Here is a 20514-nt window from a genome sequence, read left to right on the forward strand (position 1 = left end):
CTGTGATAGCATCATTTTATTACACTAGCTGGGAGTTGCTAGGGATCTATATGTTACTGTTAAGGAACTATTAAGAGTACTTTTATACTAATTAATGAATTCAAACATAAATTAAATCACCAAACCCATCATAATCTATTTAAGACATACTGTAAGCATAAGCATTTCATCCCATGTATTTTTTAATAAAGACAGCAAAATAATATTTAAATTCTCAAAATCAAATATAAAAATGTCAGGGTTAACATTTTTAAGCATTTTAGGCAGTCAACCTAAACATACAATTTTATAGAATGGCTTTTATTACAACATTAAAAAGAAAATATAATTTTATCTCAAACATGTTAAAATTGTTTATGTCCCCTGTCCTGCTTTGTGGTTTTTAAGTGCACACTGCACAGAGTTGTCAAATATGTTCATGTATTTTGTAACGGGTTTGGGACATGGGCGACAACAACAAACATGTACATGAGGCGAGGTCTTACGGAAAAGGGGTCATTTTATTTAGGAAAGAAAAGAGTTAAAGAAGGGACAAGGGAAAAAGGGAAGCACAGGCTACAGGACTTACGTTCCACTGCCCCGCTTGCGTACCATTCTTCCTTGGTTTCCCTGTGTCCGCCGCATGACTCTGCTCAGTGACTTCTTTTAGTTCTAGCACTAGTTAATCTAATCTAGTTAATCTTATCTTATTTTCTAACGTACTTGTCTTATTACAGTATATTTTACTTTGTACAGCATATTTTACTAGTTAATTTTATTTTTTAAAGTATTTCTTTCATTGCTATTATTTCTTATGTATAAGCTTTTACTATTCTTTTCCTTGAAGGTCACTAGCAGTCGTATAAGCATTTCACTGCATATCGTACTGTGTATGACTGTGTATGTGACAAATAAAATTTGAATTTTAGTTCCATACCGATAACCCAACAGACCCTGATCAGTTGCTTGGGGGAGGGCAGCTTAGGAAGAGGAACGAGATGTACAGATTTGGAAACGGGTCGACAATAGTCATGATACAGGTGTTGATGTCAGACGAAGGTAGACCAGTGACAGAGTCTATGGAGATATGGGACCAAGGATGATGATGCACCGGTAGGGGTCTGAGAAGACCGGCAAAAGGTCGCTTGCTGCTCTTATAATAGGTGCATATGTTGCAGGCCGCCACAAACCTGGACACATCCTTCCCCAACTTGGGCCACCAGATGGGCCAGATTGCTACGCCTGGTTGAAAAGATAGCCTGGATCCATGGGCTCATTCCAAGACCTGTAAGCCAAGGCGATGGGGGACGAAGAGGCGATTTGGAACATTCTTGGCTCGAACTCTTGGGTCTGGGACTGCCACTGAACCTTGGTCTCTATGTCCAACTCCATGGCTGCGATAAGACAATAATGTAGGGTCCTGGGAGGAAGAGAACTGGCTTGAGAGGGTGTCTGGCTTGGTATTTTTTGAGGCTGGCTGAACAATGACCACCGAGCTGTATGTGCATTGAGTCTTTTGGCTATGCGCAGTTAATCAAGATTTCTATGGTCGATCCACACTAGAAACGGGAGTTCTGTTCCCTCCAGCCAATGTCTACACTCCTCCAGAGCTAGCTTAATGGCTAAGAGTTTTCGGTCCCTACATCATACACTGAAAAAAATATAACACTGGCTCAATTTAAAAAAATTTAAGTAATCTGTCACACCTAATATTTTAGCATTGCGGTAATGTAAATATACCATTTACTCTAACTTAAAATTTTTAAGTTTATGTAAACTAATTTCTGAAGGTGAAACAAACCAAATATTTAAAGTTTTTCTAAAGCTAAATAAATGAGTTGGCTATATTACTTAATGTAAATATTCTACTAAATCCAACCTGAAATTATAAACTTGATATAAACCACTTTTGAATGTTGAAGCAAATTACCTTTTTTTTTTAATGTTGCATCAAATAAAGATTTAAGGCATTCATAATTTAAGTATAAAAGCATAAAAAACACTCAGAACGCATTTCTTTATATAAACATTATTTATTGACCATATTTTTTTTACATAAAATCAGCAAACGTCCCCTTTTCAAAATGGTCAAAGTAAAATGAGTACTCAAAAATAATAAAGATAGAGCACTATTTAAATAAGAATTATCAGTTCCGGGTCCCGCCCATTTCTTGGCCTGAAAAACAAACACTTCTAAACAGGTCTCTAAACATGGGCAGTTGTTCAAGTGCAATCTCCAAACGCAAACCTCATAAACGATCCAAAGTTTTGGTTGTAGATGCACCAATGGAAAAATAAAAGGTGAGTAAGTGGAATTTAATAGCTATAAAGCTGGGTGCTCAGCCTATGAACTTTTCCGGACATCTTTTTCCCACCAATCTCCATCAGGACTTTTTGAACAAATTTAAGAGTGTACTGTAGATTTGTTGGATATTTTAAGTTGAGTGCGTATATGAGCCCGAAGAACATGGCAACAGATGTCACTGTCAATCGATGACATTCTTGATGTCTTTGGGTGTTTGGAAAGGATCCTCTCTCCCAGTGACAAAGATTGCCATGGTTGCCTTACCTGTTATTCTTTAATAAGGTGCTCAACAGGTTCACCCAAGTAGATCATCAGAGATTTGAGGATAGTTTCCCTTCTGATGGTGATGTCAACATTCTGAGCACAGAACAATTGATATTAATTAAAATCTCACTCACTCCTAAACAAAACAACTATTCAGCTATGAAAACCATTGATAGACTTTTCATATAGATACCTCATCTAAAACTTGCAAAGTCCTGGTGGTCTGCTCTCTCACACGTCCTCCCTTGCTTCTGATGACCTCTAGCAGTTTGCTGGAATATTTGTCCAACTGCACCAAAAACATTGCCTCCAAAGGAACTGTTGTAACTTACAAGAACTCAGCATTGATATGCAAAATAAAAACAAGAACATGCAGAAAGAACTGAAATGGCTTTCAAAAATATCTACAGATTTGATCAGACTCCTTAAGATCAGCTTTTGTGAATGTGTAATAATAATAAATTCCCCACCTTTCAAAAATCTTATCTTCATTCTTACAGTAAAACAGTTGGTACATGAAAGAATGAGTGTCAGGTAGGTCTGAGGGGAATTGACAAAGACATTACCTCTTCCATTAGGAAAAGTGCTGGCCATCTCGCCAAGATGTCTTCAGTGGTTGGCTGCTTATGTACTATTTCCTGTCTACGGTATCCAAACATCTTAGCCATCTTTTCTTTTACCGTTTGTCGGCTATTTCTTTTCTGCATTTCTGCCAAAAGGGAAATCCTGTTTTGTTCCAGGCTTTCTGTAGTCTTACCACTTGGCAAAGATGGAAAATAGTTGACCTCGGCTCGTCTAGGTCTCTTCACATTCTTTGCCGGGTGGGCATCCTCTAGAATCTTTGATTTTAAAGAATTCACTGTGAGCTCAGCAGATGTGCCATTTGCCTTTAGTTGGGTCCGGTAGTTGGCCATTTTTACCTTGAGCCTTTGTTTCCACCCATAGCTCTGATTGAAAGACCCTGGTCCTCTAAGACAGGGGTGCTTACTTATGAGGGCCTCAGCAACATCGCTGTAGTGACAATCTTCAGGATAAGGTGTGTATGCATAAATACTTTCAGCTAGTTTCTCTAATATGTCTGACAGCATTTTTGAACTAGGCGTCAGTTTAGTTTGGCTTTTCATGTACTCCACATTTGCCCTCTGCAGTTGGCATTCTGTGTCATAGGTGAAGTTTGGAATTTGGAACACTTGTGGCCACTGCTGTGTTCTTAGTGAGTCTGATGAAGGTCTCTTAAGTAGTATTGTGTCATCTGTATGTGCAGACACTGAGGAGTCGTCACTGTCCAGACCAAATGAAGTGTTGCTACTTACTGAGGGATCAACATGGTACAAGACAACAGTTGTGGTATCAGGGTCTAACTGAATTACTTTGAGAATTGTAAGATCCCTAATAACAGTTGTAGAGGTCAGATTTACAAACATGTTCCCAAAATCTGTGTCCTTGTACTGCAGCCTTATGCATCCCTCTAATCCACATGCATTCTTGACCTCATCGATAAGCTCTTTCAGTGAGTTTGGAATCCCTTTGTGTAGCTCCATTCTTACGCTGTTATCTTTATTCAAAATGACCATAATCGAACAGGTGTCAGGTCTGCCATGGCGCTCTGAGAAAGAGAGAGAGAGTTGTTAAAATCTGTTGTTAGCTTAAAGAAACATCACAATTTTATGTCATCTCATGTTCAGAGAAAATTAAGACCATCTTAATCATGAAAAGATACATAGAAGCTGAGAATACGATGTAGACTTGAAATAACCATACTATGGGACCTTTAAATGTTTTAAATGAATGTGTGTTGTGTTACACTCTAAGACTGACCTTACACGTGTATAAATCTTTTCAGAGTTATCAGCCACATTCCCCCAACTGTGTAGTCAGCCAACGGGTATGGATCTGCTAGGTTGTTTGGGTCAACCAATTCAACCTACTTTGTAGGACATATTTTCAGTTCATAGGCTCTGTAATGTTCCCAATACCATATGCTCAGCTTTCTGACTATGAAAAGCAGTTTATCCTTATCATCTGGATTATTTCCACAAATTCAGGTAGCCCTGCCAATGAGCCATGAGCAAGGATCGTTCCATTCCTGTAGTTTAGGCCACTGTAAGTTGCATTTTTATCCAATATCCTGTTTTAATACATCAATGGGAAGAGTTAAAACATTTGTTACCTCCAGGGAGGGTTTAGGAAAGCTCCATGTGTGAAAGTGATGTGCCATGAGAAACTGATGTCTTTGTGCTAAGGACAAAAGCACATTCTTAAAGCAGGTTGCGCACAACTCTTTTGAAGAAGCTGTGCTTCGCTTCAAAGCGCATGGTCCATAATGCAACTAATGGGCCAAAGTCACAGATTAACTTGGGATAATGTTCTAAAAAATTATGTTTTGGCAGAAATGTTGACTTTGGGGAAACTTCTTTAAACCTAACCCTGTGCTCAGATATCTTAAAGTTCAAATATGCAATTGATTCCCGAGTCTGAACTGGAGAAACAACAACTTCCACAATGTCCTTCAAGTCAGGAAGGAGTTTCCAGGCTGGCTCATCAGTGGGCACTTTCTGTCTAAGTAGTAGAGGGAAAAATCTTAATAAATTCCAGTTTTCATGTGCATTTTCACTAATTGTTTTCCTGGATGCATGGGTCAGTGGAACAGAGCGAGGCCGATTTGTCTTATCAGTCCATTTATAGAGAAAATCTTCAATCACCTTGTTCAAAGTGTCCAAAGTAAAATACCTTTTGGAAATGAATAAAGTCAGACAGAGAGACATTTCAACAGCAACTAATCCCTCAAATAAATCATGGACAATGTCTGGAGGGAAACCACTAGTCACATTGAAATTTGTGAGTTTTTCTGACAGAACACATTTACTCTTAAGACCACAACAGTTACTCTCAGAATTTAGCTCAAGAATTTTAAGGTGATTTGTGTGAATCTCCTTAGTTCTCAGAGAAAAACCTCCAGCTCCAACTTCCTTGTCTTGAATTTCTAACCTATCTGCCGTACAAAACCTGCAGACATGTCTGCTAGAAAAACTCTCCCAAAACCAGCAATACTGTGTTGTCTGCAACAACACACTGCAATGTCCCCTTCAAAGTTTTCCCCAACGTATCCACATAAATCCCATGTTGTTCCAGTGTTCTTAGATCAGTAATCAAAGGCTTTAACACTTTTTCAAAACCATAAACCTTGACATCATTGCAGCCAAATGGATAGAGGACACTGAGGGGTGACAACCAGGTCTCAGATTGCCTAAAACCCAATACAATATATATATATATATATATATACATATTTAACGATTAGCATTGTTTCACACGGTTTTTACCGAGACATTCTCCATAGATATATATACTGACTAGATGTCACCTTGGGCCTCTAAGCATACGTCAACATCGCCGCCATCTTGGGTCGGATCTGAAGCTGGATTTCTACTCTGGTTGGTTGACTCGGTCCCTTTCTCTCTCTCTTTTTGCATGTGTGGCATTTATAATTTAGTAGTAGTATGTCTCATCATTTAATAAGCTGTTGTAAAAACTGGAAGATGTTTTCACACTAGGTACACATGTTATGTTTGTTTTTGTGTTATACAGTATAACCATTTTACGTTGGGTCATTGTATTGCAGGCTTGCTGATGTACAAAATAAACCAGTACAATTCAAATGTTTTAATTACCATGTATTTTTAAGTATGGATATCACACCATTGTAGCCATTTTGTGTGCAGTGGACTAGGCTAAGGTAAGTAACAATAGTTAATTTTAAGTTCACTGAAGTGGAAGAATAATAAACTTACACCGAGTTTTTAAGTAGATTAATATCAAAAGCTTCAATTTTCTCTGGACTTGATCATAAATACATGTCTGTCAGTTGGAACAAACTAAAAAACAAAAAAAATCATTTGAGATTTGGACGATTTATGATGATTTAATTTCTGCCTAGATGTAGATGTTCGGTTCCCCATCCTAACATTCTGAGGTCTGTTGGTCAGGAAGTCCATAATAGTTTTTTTTTTCCTGCTTTGTTTGTTTAACTCATGCCTTTATTAATTTAAATAAAATTATTTATCTATTTATTTATATTTTATATATACTTTATTTTATATTATTCATGTTTTTTTATATCACTATCAGCATCCTTGTAATTGTTTTGTGCATTGTAGAACAAATTAATTAGTTATGTAGGTGTGTCTAAGTATTGTATTGTATATGATATATCACATATTTATGATAGAACATAGATTAATTATCTATTTTACTTATATAAGTAAAATAATTAATTAATCTTTGTTCTATCATAAATTTATGTCTGACATTTATAATAAACCAAACGGCTTGAAAATCGGTTGAAAATTAAGCAAATGAAGGTGATTTTAATCGCCAGTGTTAACTAATGCAGAGTAGATGCGAAGATGATTTTCGGGCTCAATACACAGTCCGAACAAGACATAAATTGTGTCTTACCTTTGTTAGCTGTACGTTAACTTTTTCTAGAAAAGTTTAGTTTAGTGATTCCTGGCAGGAAGTGTCCATGCTCATGCAACTAACTTAAGCTTATATACTCAGCAAAAAAAGAAACGTCCCTTTTTCAGGACTGTGTATTTCAACAATAATGTTTTGTTACTCGTATTCATTTTGAGAATCCAGAAGAGCCTCTTGGGAACAGCATTTATGTCCATACTGGACTCAGTAGAAATAAATTAGTGTGTAGTAGGACACACTAATAAAGCAGGTTACACCTTAGATTTAATATTATCCTTCAAATTAAGTATAAGAAATTTATTCACAATTACAATGTCTGAAGTTATCTCAGATCACTATCTTGTCTCAATTAAAGTGTGTGATAGTAATAATGTACGCACAGCGCTGCGCTACCGTATTAAATGTACATTTAAATTAACTACCACACAGAGCTTTATAAGTAATCTCACAGAGTTATCAACTTCAATTGGATCACCGTCTGACCCCAAAGAATTTGATTAGGCGACTGAATATTTAGAGTCGATGTTCCATTATACCAGTGGTTCCCAAAGTGTGGGGCGCCCCACTAGTGGGGAATACAGACATGACAGGTGGGGCGCAATGAACGGGAGGGAATTAGTGAAAAATAATAGGAAAGTACCTATTTTAATTCATGCTTTTCTTTATTGACAATAAAGATCGGAGACTTGAAACCAAACAATCACACGCAAAGAAATGGATCATTAATACAAGTAAATTAAAATAACATCAGAGAAAAAGTGGAACCATAGTGCAACAATAACGGTTTAACGTCGGCATTTTAATTGCAGAGAAACAATATATAAGGAAACATTCGGTATTATATATGTCATTTCATTTATTCCAATGTGTATGCTGATGTTTTTTTGTTGTATTTTTGTTAAACATTAATATTTTATCAGGCAGTACTAGTCTGGCATTTCTAGTTTCCAGTGTGGTAACAAAGTTGCTTTTGGATCCTTCAGGCGCTGAACAGAAGGGAAGATCGATATCGTTCTACGCTTTTTGTTGCTGTGCGGCTTTTTGCGATGATCCCGAAATCATTTGTTGCGCCGTAGAGAATAATGGTGTTTATGCTTTTAAACATGTATAATTTAAGGCGGATGGAGCCTAAAGACAATGTAGATTTATTTAACAGTTTAACAGTTTATTTACGCAGCTATTGAATTCGGAGATGCGAAAATCAAACTAACTTTACTGCGGACACAAACCGGTGTTATGCGCTAAAATGCCCCCCTGCCACGGATTGCCCCCCTACATAATCTCTATCAAATATTATATTGTGACATACATTTAAAGGTTTATTATTATCAATTATATTATTACTATTATAATTAACCCTAGGCACGTGACAGGCATGTGACATTTGTATTAATCGTCAAGACGATTAAGACAAATCCCCAAAAATTATTATTTTATGGCACATTTATTTTGCAGGGGTTTGTCAATGTACAAATAAATTATTTATCACAAATTACACTAAATAAATATTGTTTGTGGTGAAAAAATTACAGGAAACGATTTTTATTATAATATATATAATACTATAAGTAGCGTACTGTATGTAGTGAGCATAATAATGTCAATGGATACATTTGTTACATGGACCACAAAAAAGCAGGTGATTCAGCACTATCAGCCTAATCAACCAAAAGCCAGCCGAAAGGAAAACATGATGAAGCCTACTGTACTGTATGTTGCGCTTGGATTCATGGTGGGGATGGTGGGGCAGAGAAGAGACCCGTGTGTGTTTTGTGTCGTAAACTGCTGGCAGCAGACAGCATGAGACCCAACAAAGTAGGAAGACACTTAGAGACAACACACCCCAGTCACGTTAATAAGCCACTCGACTTCTTTGAAAGAAAGCTCGAGATAAGTGACGAAGTAAGCCTGTTATAACAATTGCATGTGTATTTTATCTGTTTTGAACTTGGTGTTATTTGATCTTATTGGTTTAGAAATAGATATTTCAATAAATAGTACACTTGGCCGTTTTCGGTATTATTTTGTGGGGCTTGACAAGTGGGGCTTGAAAATTCGCCCACCCCCTTAAGTGGGGAATGACAGAAAATGTTTGAGAACCACTGCATTATACCTTAGATAATGTAGCTCCAGTTAAAAGAAAAATTATTAGAGATAAGAAACTTGATCTCTGGTATAACGATCACACGAGCACGTTAAAACAGACCGCTCGCAAATTAGAACGTAAATGGCGTCAAACTAAATTGTTAGTATTTCAAATAGCATGAAAGGAGAGCATCCTGAACTATCGAAAAGCTCTTGTAGCTAAATCAACATATCTCTCCACTCTTATAGAAAATACCAAAACTAATCCTAGATTCTTATTTAATGCTGTAGCCAAATTAACTAGAAATAAGACCACTGCAGAAATCTCCACAACAACATTGTGTAATAGTGAGGACTTCATGAACTTTTTTAATAATAAAATTGTAAATATCAGGCATAAAATTGACGCTTTGAAACCGGACGAAGTATTTGATGCAGAAGTTAAACTAAACATGTCCGATCGGCACCTAGAATACTCTACTCCCCTTGAAGAGAATGAACTAATTTCACTCATCTTTTTTTTTTCAAATTCATTAACCTGTATATTAGATCTTATACCGACACATTTTCTCAGCTGTCCAGTTACAGGCCGATATCAAACCTCCCCTTTATCTCTAAGATTCTGGAAAAGATACTAGCGGAGCAGCTATGCTCATACCTGCATAGAAATAGCATACATGAACTGTATCAGTCAGGATTTAGGCCTCATCACAGTACAGAGACAGCACTCGTTAAAGTAGTAAATGACATCCTATTGGCCTCTGATCAGGGTTGTGTAACTATGCTTGTATTACTCGACCTCAGTGCAGCTTTTGACACCGTTGATCACACTATTCTTCTTTACAGATTAAAAAATATAGTAGGAATTAAGGGTACAGCCCTCTCCTGGCTCAGATCCTATCTGACCGATCGTTATCAGTATGTAGACTTAAATGGTGATTATTCTGCATGTTCTCTAGTGGAGTTTGGTGTTCCACAGGGTTCAGTTTTGGGCCCACTGCTTTTTTCCCTTTACATGCTTCCTCTGGGCAATCCGTAAGCATGGTATTAGTTTTCACTGTTATGCTGACAACACAGTTATATGTCTCAGCAAAACCAGATGAGAAAAACCAGCTTACTAAAGTTAAGCAATGTGTGCAGGACATAAGAAATTGGATGCTAATTAACTTACTTCTGCTTAATCCTGATGAGACAGAAGTTCTAGTCATAGGACCACATGCAGCTAGTAGCAAGATTTTAGATCACACTGTAACGTTAGATGGCCTTTCTGTTCTATCTAGTGCAACAGTAAGAGACCTTGGTGTGATTATAGATTCTAGTCTTTAATGAGAAGCTCATGTAGATAATATTTTCAGGATAACAACCCTTCCACCTCATAAATACCGCCAAGTTAGGGATGGGGGCAGAGCTTTTTCTTACAAAGCCCCAAAGTTATGGAATAGCCTTCCAAATAGTGTTCGGGACTCAGACACAGTCTCAGTGTTTAAGTCCAGGCTAAAAACTTATTTATTTAATCAAGCATTTTTATAAATAGATTTGCCTTAGGTAAAGCAGCAGATCTGGGGGACTCATGGACGTAGAGTATTATGGTGAACTGGTATGTTTAGATGTTGTCTTCCTCACTCTCATTGATCACTCAGGTTTGTTGACGGTGAGGTGATTGGTCGCTTTACATCTCAGTTCCCCCTCATGTTTGTGTTTCCTTCTGGCTCCTCCCTTTTAGTTATGATGTCATAGTTAGTCCTGCCGGAGTCTCTGCTTGCACTCTACACTAAATATACATTCACATTATACATTATGTGACGGTGACCATACCTAACTGTTATCTCTCCTCTTCTGCTCTTCTCTCTCCTGTTCTCTCTCCCCCTTTCTCCCCCATTCTCTCTTTCTCTCTCTCTGGAGATCTCGTCATATGGACGTGTGTCTCTTTGGGATGCGTCTCATGTCTGGGGACAGTTTCACTCTACCATGAAGACGGTTCTGGCCTCGACTGATGTTGACAGCTGTTTCTTTAAGGACTTGACTTGGCTGCAGTTGCTAGATAGTTTTCTACCTGAGTCTCTACCTGGACTCCATATTACCATTAATTAACATCAACTGTTATGCTGAACTGCCTGCCACCTAACACACAGTATGAATGCAGATCATTTACTGCTTTCTGTTTCACCCAAATGAGGATGGGTTCCCTGTTGAGTCTGGTTCCTCTCAAGGTTTCTTCCTATTACCATCTCAGGGAGTTTTTCCTTGCCACTGTCGCCCTCGGCTTGCTCACCAGGGACAAACTGACCATTTTGATTCATACATATTCACATTCTATACAAACTTAAATAATTATTTCGGTTGTGTAAAGCTGCTTTGCGAAAATGACAATTGGTAAAAGCGCTATACACATAAAATTGAATTGAATTGAATTAATGCTGGTATCGACAAGAAGGTGTCAGAAGACATATGGCTGTTGTTTTGGTGGTACAAGGGGGGCCCTACGCAATATAATATTAAGTGGGTGGTCCTCACATAGCTGATTGGTGTAAATCCGGTTTGTGACACAATTACACTCTTCTTTAAATAAATACCTGACACAGTACCTGACAAGTATTACTTAGTTAGTAAAAAATCGAAATCCTCGATTGGGTTATATTTTAACAAATGTAATTAATATATTTTATAATGGAGCCAAATCTAGATCCAGGAAAAGAAATCTGTGCTTCAAACATCGTTGAATCTTCAATATAAAGACTCACAGGCTTTACAATACTATATTGGCCACATAAACACCATAATAAAGGGGGATGTCCTAAACCACTGACTACCACTCACTCGCATATACACACAATAATAACACAGCCATCAGAGTAGTTCATTTAAACTTTATTCTTTCTGAAAATAGAATGTATCGGAGTCTATGTGGTGTTTAGGTGATGGAGGCAGTGTGGTCTTAATGGAGATGGAGTCAGTTTGATGTTTAAATGATGGAGATGTAGTCAGTGTGGTGTTCATTTAATGGAGATGGGGTGTGTGTGATGGATTGTGATGTTTACTTAATGAATTAGAATCATTAGTTGATGGAGTGGAGTGAGTGTGGTGTTTACTTTTGGAGACAGTCAGTGAGGTGTTTAGTCAATGGAAATTGAGTCATGATGGAGTTTAGTTGATGGAGATGCAGCCAGTGTGGTGTTTAGTCTCCAGGTCAGGCATGTCTTATTTCTTGCACGCGTCTTTCGGGAGGTTTTTGTAGTTGTTGTTGTAAGTGTGCTGATACCAAGCTAAGCAGGTTGCAGCGGCTCGGTCACAATCACACAATAGATACTGGCAGTGATCATTATTGAAGCCTTCAGACAATCAAACACACACACACACACACACAATTGGGCCCAAAAGACAAATACACTACTAAGAGAAATGTTCTATGTGTGTATGCGTGAGGTGTTTACTTGGACAGATGATGGCTTTAGCGGAGCAGATGTAGTTGTACACTTTGTTGTACGGCACGCTTTTGTCACCAGAACATTTTTTAACTTTCCTAGCATACGTGTAACACTCATTCTGCGCTGCACAGCACCTAAACAAAAACAACATGACTCATTTAGCCAGTTTGCTACCTACTATATTAGGTAAGTGTTGTGATATAACATTACCATGAAAACCACCACTGTGATTATGTTCATCTCCAGCATTAAGTAGCAAGCTGCGTTTTGGGCTTAAATTATTTCTTTCTCATTAACCTTCAATAATTTGCATGTCAATCTCTAATTGTTTCTAGACTGACAACACAAATTGAGCTGTAAATGATTCCGCCCATTATACTGGTTTTAAAACTAATTATTAAAAATGCTGTGAAAATCTCTGCTAACCCGTGATTTTGTGTTATGGTAACCAGTATGACCCACAAACATCAGAATCAGGCACATGAGAGGTGTTGTAAAAGGGATAAAAGTAGCTGCTGCTTGCAATGAATAAAATGCTGGTTGTTATATTGGTAGTAACATTAGAGATGTACTGATCCTTGATACATACTGATCGATTTTGTCTTTGGGAGTGTGAATTCCATAATAGACACAGTTACAACCATATTTGTTGTAAATTAATGGATTCACTTTGGGCTGCGTGCAAGTGATCATTTTGTCAAACTGCCACTGAGCGCAAGACACAGTCCGAGCACACGCCACACACACTGCAGGGAGGAAAATATCGCACAACATCAATGTAACATCACAAAAATGTAAGGTAACACCAGTGTTACATTATGACATCATCATACCTCTACCTGACATAACATCAATGTAATATCATATCAGTGCAACTTTGTCACATCAATGTAAAACCAGAACATCACGTAATATTTATGTATTGTTATGTCAGTGTAAAAACTGTAACATTAATGTAACATCATCCAATAACATTTTATTAACATCAAATAAATTCAACATTACATTAACGTAACATCAAATCACACATTACATCATTTAACAAGAAAGGTTAATGTCAAATCACATACCATTACATCAGTGTATCGTCAGTGTGACATAACATCATGGAACAATAAAGGTAACATAACAATGAAACATCAATGTAACATTAAAGTAACTTTAATGTAACATCACGTAATATACCTCCCTTCATCCCTCCATTTTCTGTAGGGTAGTAAGCATATCCTTAGGGCACGTGGTGGTGTACACACCAGATGGGGTTCCAGTACATCTCAGGGCTCACTCATACACACGCACATGCACACACATACACTAATACTTATAGTCACACTACAGTCAGTTTGGAACAAATACAGCACATGTCTTTGTACTGGGGGAGGAAACCAGAGTACCTGCAGGAAATTCACCAAGTACAGCAAGAACATGCAAACTCCATTCAAACCGGATGAAAAGACTTTATAGTCTAATAGACTTAAAGGAGCTGTTAATAGCCCAGGAACTACTTCCAACTGTTCATCAGACCTTTTATTTGTCTTTAGTTACACTGATCATTCTACACTAGTTATTTAAGGTTTACTCCTCAGCCTCGTACTGTAATGAGGATGTAATAAAGAGAAACAGTCGACTTCACAGACTCACCTGCAGTCACCAGTAGAATCCCGGACAGATGCATGGTTCAGAAAGAGTGAGAGAACCTCTGCTACTGGAAAACTTTAAAAAGAGTCAGGGATGAGGAGGAGGAGTGAGAAAAGGGCAGAAAATGCTGATATAGAAAAACTGGCCAAAGGTCTAAACAATGCAACACATTGTAAAAACCAGACCAGTGTAACTTTAAATGTTTTATTAAATATTTCATTCAATTCACAAAAGACACCAAGTGATTTTTAAAATACTTCTATTGCATTTAAAGCATTACATGGTTGCGCACCAAAGTACCTGAGTGAACTGCTAGTGTTTTATGATTTGTCACACTTACTTAGATTAAAAGATGCAGGAGTATAGCATAAAGTATTATGGTGAACTGGTATGTTTAGATGCTGTCTTTCCCACTCTCATTGGTACTCCGCTTCTGCTTGAGATGTGTGTGGTGACTGGGGAAGGTTGACCTTGGAGATGCTCCATCTTCTGTTGAAGATGTTGAACTTCCAACCTTTTAACACACAGTATGAAACAAATCTAGGTCATGCTGCTGGAGAGCAAACTTCTCTAGAGAAACAATATAAGGAACAATACAGCCTCTTTTCAGAGCTGAAGAGCAGAATCCAAAGTTCATGTGCACGTCACCAAATGTGAAACATGTATCACACTAGGAACAAAGCCATCAAGGTCAGTTCCACTAAAATGAAACAAATGTAATTTCAAAATGAAGGTAGTGCTCTATGCTGGTCAGGGTCGAAGATAACGGCCTGTCGTTCCTTACCTCAGGATGGTGCATTGGTTCAAACCCATATGAGCTTTTACCAGGCTGATGTTTCGCATGTGGCTGCGTCTTTAACTGGGCCACCAAAGCTATTAGCACACATACACAAGGAGGAAGCACAGACCAGTGATCATGTCCGTGATTTAGATGTTTATCAAAGTTCTGACACAAGGCTGCTATATTTAATACGGAAGGAAATGTGCATAATACTTAAATGAATTATAACTGCCTTTAAAAAAAACACATTTTAAAATTTTATCACTGATGATTTGTTAGTTTCAAAATGTAAATAAGACTGAATTTATTAAACTAGAATATTTGATTTTAAAGAGCAATATCTTTGAATTTTTGTCAAGTCAAGTCAAGTAGGCTTTTATTGTCATTTCAATCATATACTGTACAGTTTAATACGCAATGAAACAAAACACCGTTCCTCCTGGACCAAGGTGCTACATACAGCATAAATGTACAACATAAATTCCCCAAATCTAACTGGCTAACTAACTAAGGAAACCTGATTAGCTGCCTAGCTGAGACTAAACAGTTTAAAGCTGTATGTCACACCTGTGCCACCACGTTGGTATGTCTTCTCCTTATCACAAATTATGTACACCTGTGTCTCTCCCCTGTGTCCTTATTTAAGTCAGCCGAACCCGTAGTGTCTTGTCCATTCACTGTTGTTGCTATGTTTGTTTTGCACGTGTTTTCCCAACCTCACTGTAACCTCCTGTCTCCTCCTCAGGATTAAGCCGAGTCTGCAGGGTCGGGGTAAGGCCTGTTGTAACCAGGCAGTGGGGTCAAGGTCACGGTCAAGACGCCAGCCAAGCGCAGCGTAGAGCCCACCTGGCATTTCTGTTAGTTTGCTGTTCAGCTCTTGTGTGTTCGTGCCCTCCTGCAGACCCAGCCTGAGGTGCAATTGTTAGATGGTTGTTGATTAGTGTGATGGTGTGTGTGTGTGTTTATCACATCAGTCCCATTGTTATTGATCTGAGTGTGTGTGTGTGTGTGTTTATCAGTCCAGTCCCTTTTAGTTAAGGAGTAAGATGGCTTGTGGAAAGAAGCTGTTGCGTAGTCAGGATGTGTGTGCCCGAATGCTTTGGAACGTTTTCCAGATGGCAGGAGGGTGAAAAGTGTGTGTGAGAGGGGTGTGTGTGTGAGAGGGGTGTGTGTGTGAGAGGGGTGTGTGTGTGAGAGGGGTGTGTGTGAGAGAGGGGTGTGTGTGAGAGGGGTGTGTCCGATCAGCCACAATGATGGTGGCTTTGTGGATGCAGCGTGTGGTGTAGATGTTTTCGAAAGAGGAAAGAGAGACCCTGATGATCTTTTCTGCTGTCCTCACTATCCGCTGTAGGGTCTTTCAGTCCAAGATGGCACAGTTCCCAAACCAGACAGTGATGCTGCTGCTCAGGATGCTCTCAATGGTCCCTCTATAAGGTGGTCAGGATCAGAGGTGAAAGCTGGTCCTTCCTCAGCCTTCTTAGAAAGAAAAGACGCTGTTGGTCTTTCTTGTAAAGAGAACTGGTGTTGAGGGACCCGGTGAGGTTCTTCTCCAGATGGACACCCAAAAATTTGGTGCTGTTGATGATCTTCACAGAGGAGCTGTCGATGTTCCGTGGAAAGTGGTCTCTCTATGTCCTCCTAAAGTCAACAACCATCTCTTTTGTCTTATCAACGTTCAGAGACAGGTTGTTGTCTTTACACTAGTCTGTCAGCACTTCTGTCAGGAAGTCCAGGATCCAGTTACAGAGGGAGGTGTTCAGGCCCAACAGACTCAGCTTCCCAATCAGGTGTTGGGGGATGATGATGTTAAATGCTGAACAGAAATCTATTTCCAGCATTCGAACATAGGTGTCCTGCAGCTGTGTTCTGTTTTCTAGCTAGACGTCATTTGAAGACGTCTACTTACCTGGGTCACATGACTGACGGATGGATTCTGTTCTGGCTCGATTGCTTTTCCTGCGTTGAATTTATTTCTTGATATTCCAAGTTTGAATTTTTCTATCTGAATTTCAGAATACTATACATAATTGAATGTAGATTGAAAATAAGACTTACACAGAGCACAAATTTAAAGATATGGCTTTTTAAAGTCTTTTTTTTAAATATATATACATTTCAAAACTAACGATTCAACAGTGATTACATTTCAAAATATGTTTTTTATATAAGGCTTAAATAATTCAATTAATTTAGATGCTAATTTGCTTCCCTACAAACTTGTCGCTCACCATCATCTCAAAAGAATTCAGCCATCAGAGCAGATGCCTTATTCTTTCTGTGCACTTGGTGTTCAGGTAAAGTAAATGTACTCGGTAGCATAGGGGTGTGGTTGGTTTAGATGGTGTCAGTAATCTCACTGTGGAGTTCACAAAGTGAACCCAGATTATCTCCTAAAGAGTTATTATGAAAGCAGTGCAGGAACCCCTATAGTAGTGATTGCAGCATCTTTACCAAATATTTCTTGGCTAGGTTCGCTAGCGGCACCCTGCAATATAAAACCCCTGATGTTCCTCAAAGGAGATCCTACATACTTTATGGGGGTGCTTACCCGTTTTTTGTTTTTATATTAATATAAAAACTGTTCTGGTTATACTAAGCTTCCAGCCTCCTAACACACAATATTAATGTTAAACAATTCCGATATTACCCAAATGGGGATGGGTTCCCTGTTTAGTCCGGTCCCTCTAAGGTCTCTTGCTATCATTGTTCCTGTCCCAAAGAAACCTCATCCTGCTTCCCTCAATGACTAGCGCCCTGTAGCCCTCACCTCAGTAGTGATGAAGTGCTTTGAACACCTGGTCAGAGACTTCATCATTTCTTCACTACTAGACACACTGGACCCACTACAGTTCGCTTATCGTCCAAACCGTTCCACGGACGATGCAATCTCTCATCTCCTCCATACATCTCTCACTCACCTGGACACTCGGAGGGGGAATTATGTGAAAATGCTCTTCATCGACTACAGTTCTGCATTTAATACCATAATTCCCTCCACACTCACCACCAAGCTGGAGCACCTGGGACTCAGCTCGTCCATGTGTCAGTGGATCTCCAATTTTCTGACTTGCAGACCACAAGCAGTAAGGATGGGCGGACATGTCTCAGCCTCCATCACTCTTAGCACTGGAGCCCCCCAGGGTTGTGTTCTGAGCCCCCTGCTGTACTCTCTGTACACCCAACTGCGTGGCCACTACCAACTCCACCACCATCATCAAGTTTGCTGACGACACTGTTGTGGTGGGCCTGATCACGAACAACGATGAGACGGCCTACCTGGAGGAGGTTGGAAATCTGGAGAACTGGTGCCAGAGAAACAATCTCCTCCTAAATGTCAGTAAGACAAAGGAGCTGATAGTGGACTTCAGTACAAAGCAGGTGAGGAACTACCAGACCCCCGTCATGAACAGGAGCCCAGTGGAGAGAGTGGACAGCTTCAGATACCTCGGTGTTCACATCACGCAGGACCTGTCATGGTCCTGTCACATCAACACCATGGTGAAAAAGGCCCGGCAGCGTCTCTACCACCTCAGACGCTTGAGAGACTTTAGACTGCCCTCCAAGGTGCTCAGGAATTTCTACTCCTGCACCATAGAGAGCATCCTGACGGGAAATATCACGACCTGGTTTGGGAACACACCATGCAGGACAGACGAGCTCTACAGAGGGTGGTGCGATCAGCTGAGCGCATCATCCGCATCGAGCTCCCTGACCTACACTCGATCTACACCAAGCGGTGCTGGACCAAGGCCAGGAAGATCGTGAAGGACCTCAGCCACCCCAACAACGGACTGTTTACTCTGTTGCGGTCTGGGAAGCGATTCCGCTCCCTGAGGGCCAACACAGAGAGACTGAGGAAGAGTTTCTGCCCGCAGGCGATAAGGTCTCTCAACCACAACCACGAACTAACACAATCTCTTCATAATTGATCAATCAATCAATCTTTTACATCCATGGACACTATGGACAATTACAAGCACACCTTCCTTCATATCTACACTACATGTTGTACGTTTACATCCTGGACCATTGCACAAAGACACTTTAATAACTTTGCACACCTACCTACACAACTACACTACATGTTTACGTTTACATCCTGGACGAGTGCACAAAGACACTTTAATAACCTCTGCACAAAGACACTTTGTTCTATGCATATTTGCACACACAGCACAGTATATTTCAATTTGTACAGTATATTTCTATTTTTATGTACATCATATTTTTTTTTTTTTTTTTTAGTTCTATTTTTCCTAGTTTAATTTAATTTTTCTATTAAATTTTCTATTGTATTTCTTTTATTCATATTTATTTCTTATTGTAAACTTTAATTCTCTTTTAGGGTCAATGGCAGTCGTATAAGCATTTCACTACATTTCGTACTGTGTATGACTGTGTATGTGACAAATAAAATTAGAATTTGAAAATTTGAATTTAAATTTATTGTCATCTCAGGGAGTTTTTCCCTCAGTACTGTCACCCTCGGCTTGCTCAACCAGGACAATATGATCATTTTACTTTATACATATTTTCTGGCGCATTAACTTAATTTTCTTTTGAAAACAGCTTTCTGTTAAGATGTTTTGTGACAAAGACTATTGTTATAAGCACTATTTAAATAATATTGTCTTATTTACTTAAAGAAGACACACCCACTGAGCAGTGGTGTCGAAAGTATTCACACCCATTACTTGAGTATAGATACTAGGGCTTAAAAAAACTTCTTTAGAAGTTAAAGTATCAACTCAAGCTTTTTACTCTAGTAAAAGTGTAAAAGTACTGGTTTCAAAACTACTTAAAGTATAAAAGTAAAAGTAACGTGAGGGGGAAAAAGCATTAAAATAAAAGCTTAGGCTGTGCCACGGGCCTATATACTGCACTAACACCTCATAAAAAAAATAAAGAAAAATGTGGTGTTGTTTTTTTGTTGTATTTTTTTAACGGCCATAGTGATTTGGGATTCTGTATATGGCAATTAAAAAAGAATGTATTTTAGTACAATGCAAATATATTAAAGAACCATATATGTGTACTACTGAGCATTAACATGTTTCATGGAGAAGAAGATATGATAACTAGTTACCTATAAGTATTTTAATGGTGCAAAAAGTCAAACTTCAGAGGCGCGTCATCGGTAACCTTTATTGGAATGTAAATGTACATCCAAGCTTAGCTGCAGGAATCTGTGAGGGAAACATACAGGAAAATTAGTGCACCCAGGGCAGGCTTGGGGCGATTTATCCGGATGTTTTTTGTTTTTGTTGTTTTTTGAATGACAAGCTGAAATAAAATAGGAGTAACGAGGCTATTTTTAAAATGTAAGGAGTAAAAAGTTGGCTGAAAAATAATTACTCTAGTAAAGTATAGATACCCAAAATTTCTACTTAAGTAAGGTAACGGAGTATTTGTACTTCGTTACTTGACACCTCTGCTACTGAGTCCCAAAACTATATGGGCCCCAAATACACCAGGGTCTAGGAACCTCTGTAGTCCATCTAGGCACCACGTAGGCCAATGATAATTACCATTGTATCCATTCCCACCTACCTCCAGTCAAC

At 38.8% G+C, this 20514-nt stretch overlaps 1 protein-coding gene across 1 annotated transcript in view; it reads right to left on the minus strand.

Moving 5' to 3' along the window:
- Window positions 1–10807: 10807 nt before the first annotated feature.
- Window positions 10808–20514, minus strand: part of LOC128529944 (NACHT, LRR and PYD domains-containing protein 12-like) — a 143886-nt gene continuing 134179 nt past the window's right edge. Inside the window, exon 11 of the mRNA XM_053503577.1 lies at window positions 10808–10875. Within this exon, the coding sequence (XP_053359552.1) occupies window positions 10833–10875 (43 nt within the window). The 3' untranslated portion in view covers window positions 10808–10832. The remainder of the gene's footprint in view (window positions 10876–20514) is intronic.

The sequence above is a fragment of the Clarias gariepinus genome, chromosome 9 (genome assembly GCF_024256425.1).
Source record: "Clarias gariepinus isolate MV-2021 ecotype Netherlands chromosome 9, CGAR_prim_01v2, whole genome shotgun sequence".
In the NCBI taxonomy this organism is placed as follows: domain Eukaryota; kingdom Metazoa; phylum Chordata; class Actinopteri; order Siluriformes; family Clariidae; genus Clarias; species Clarias gariepinus.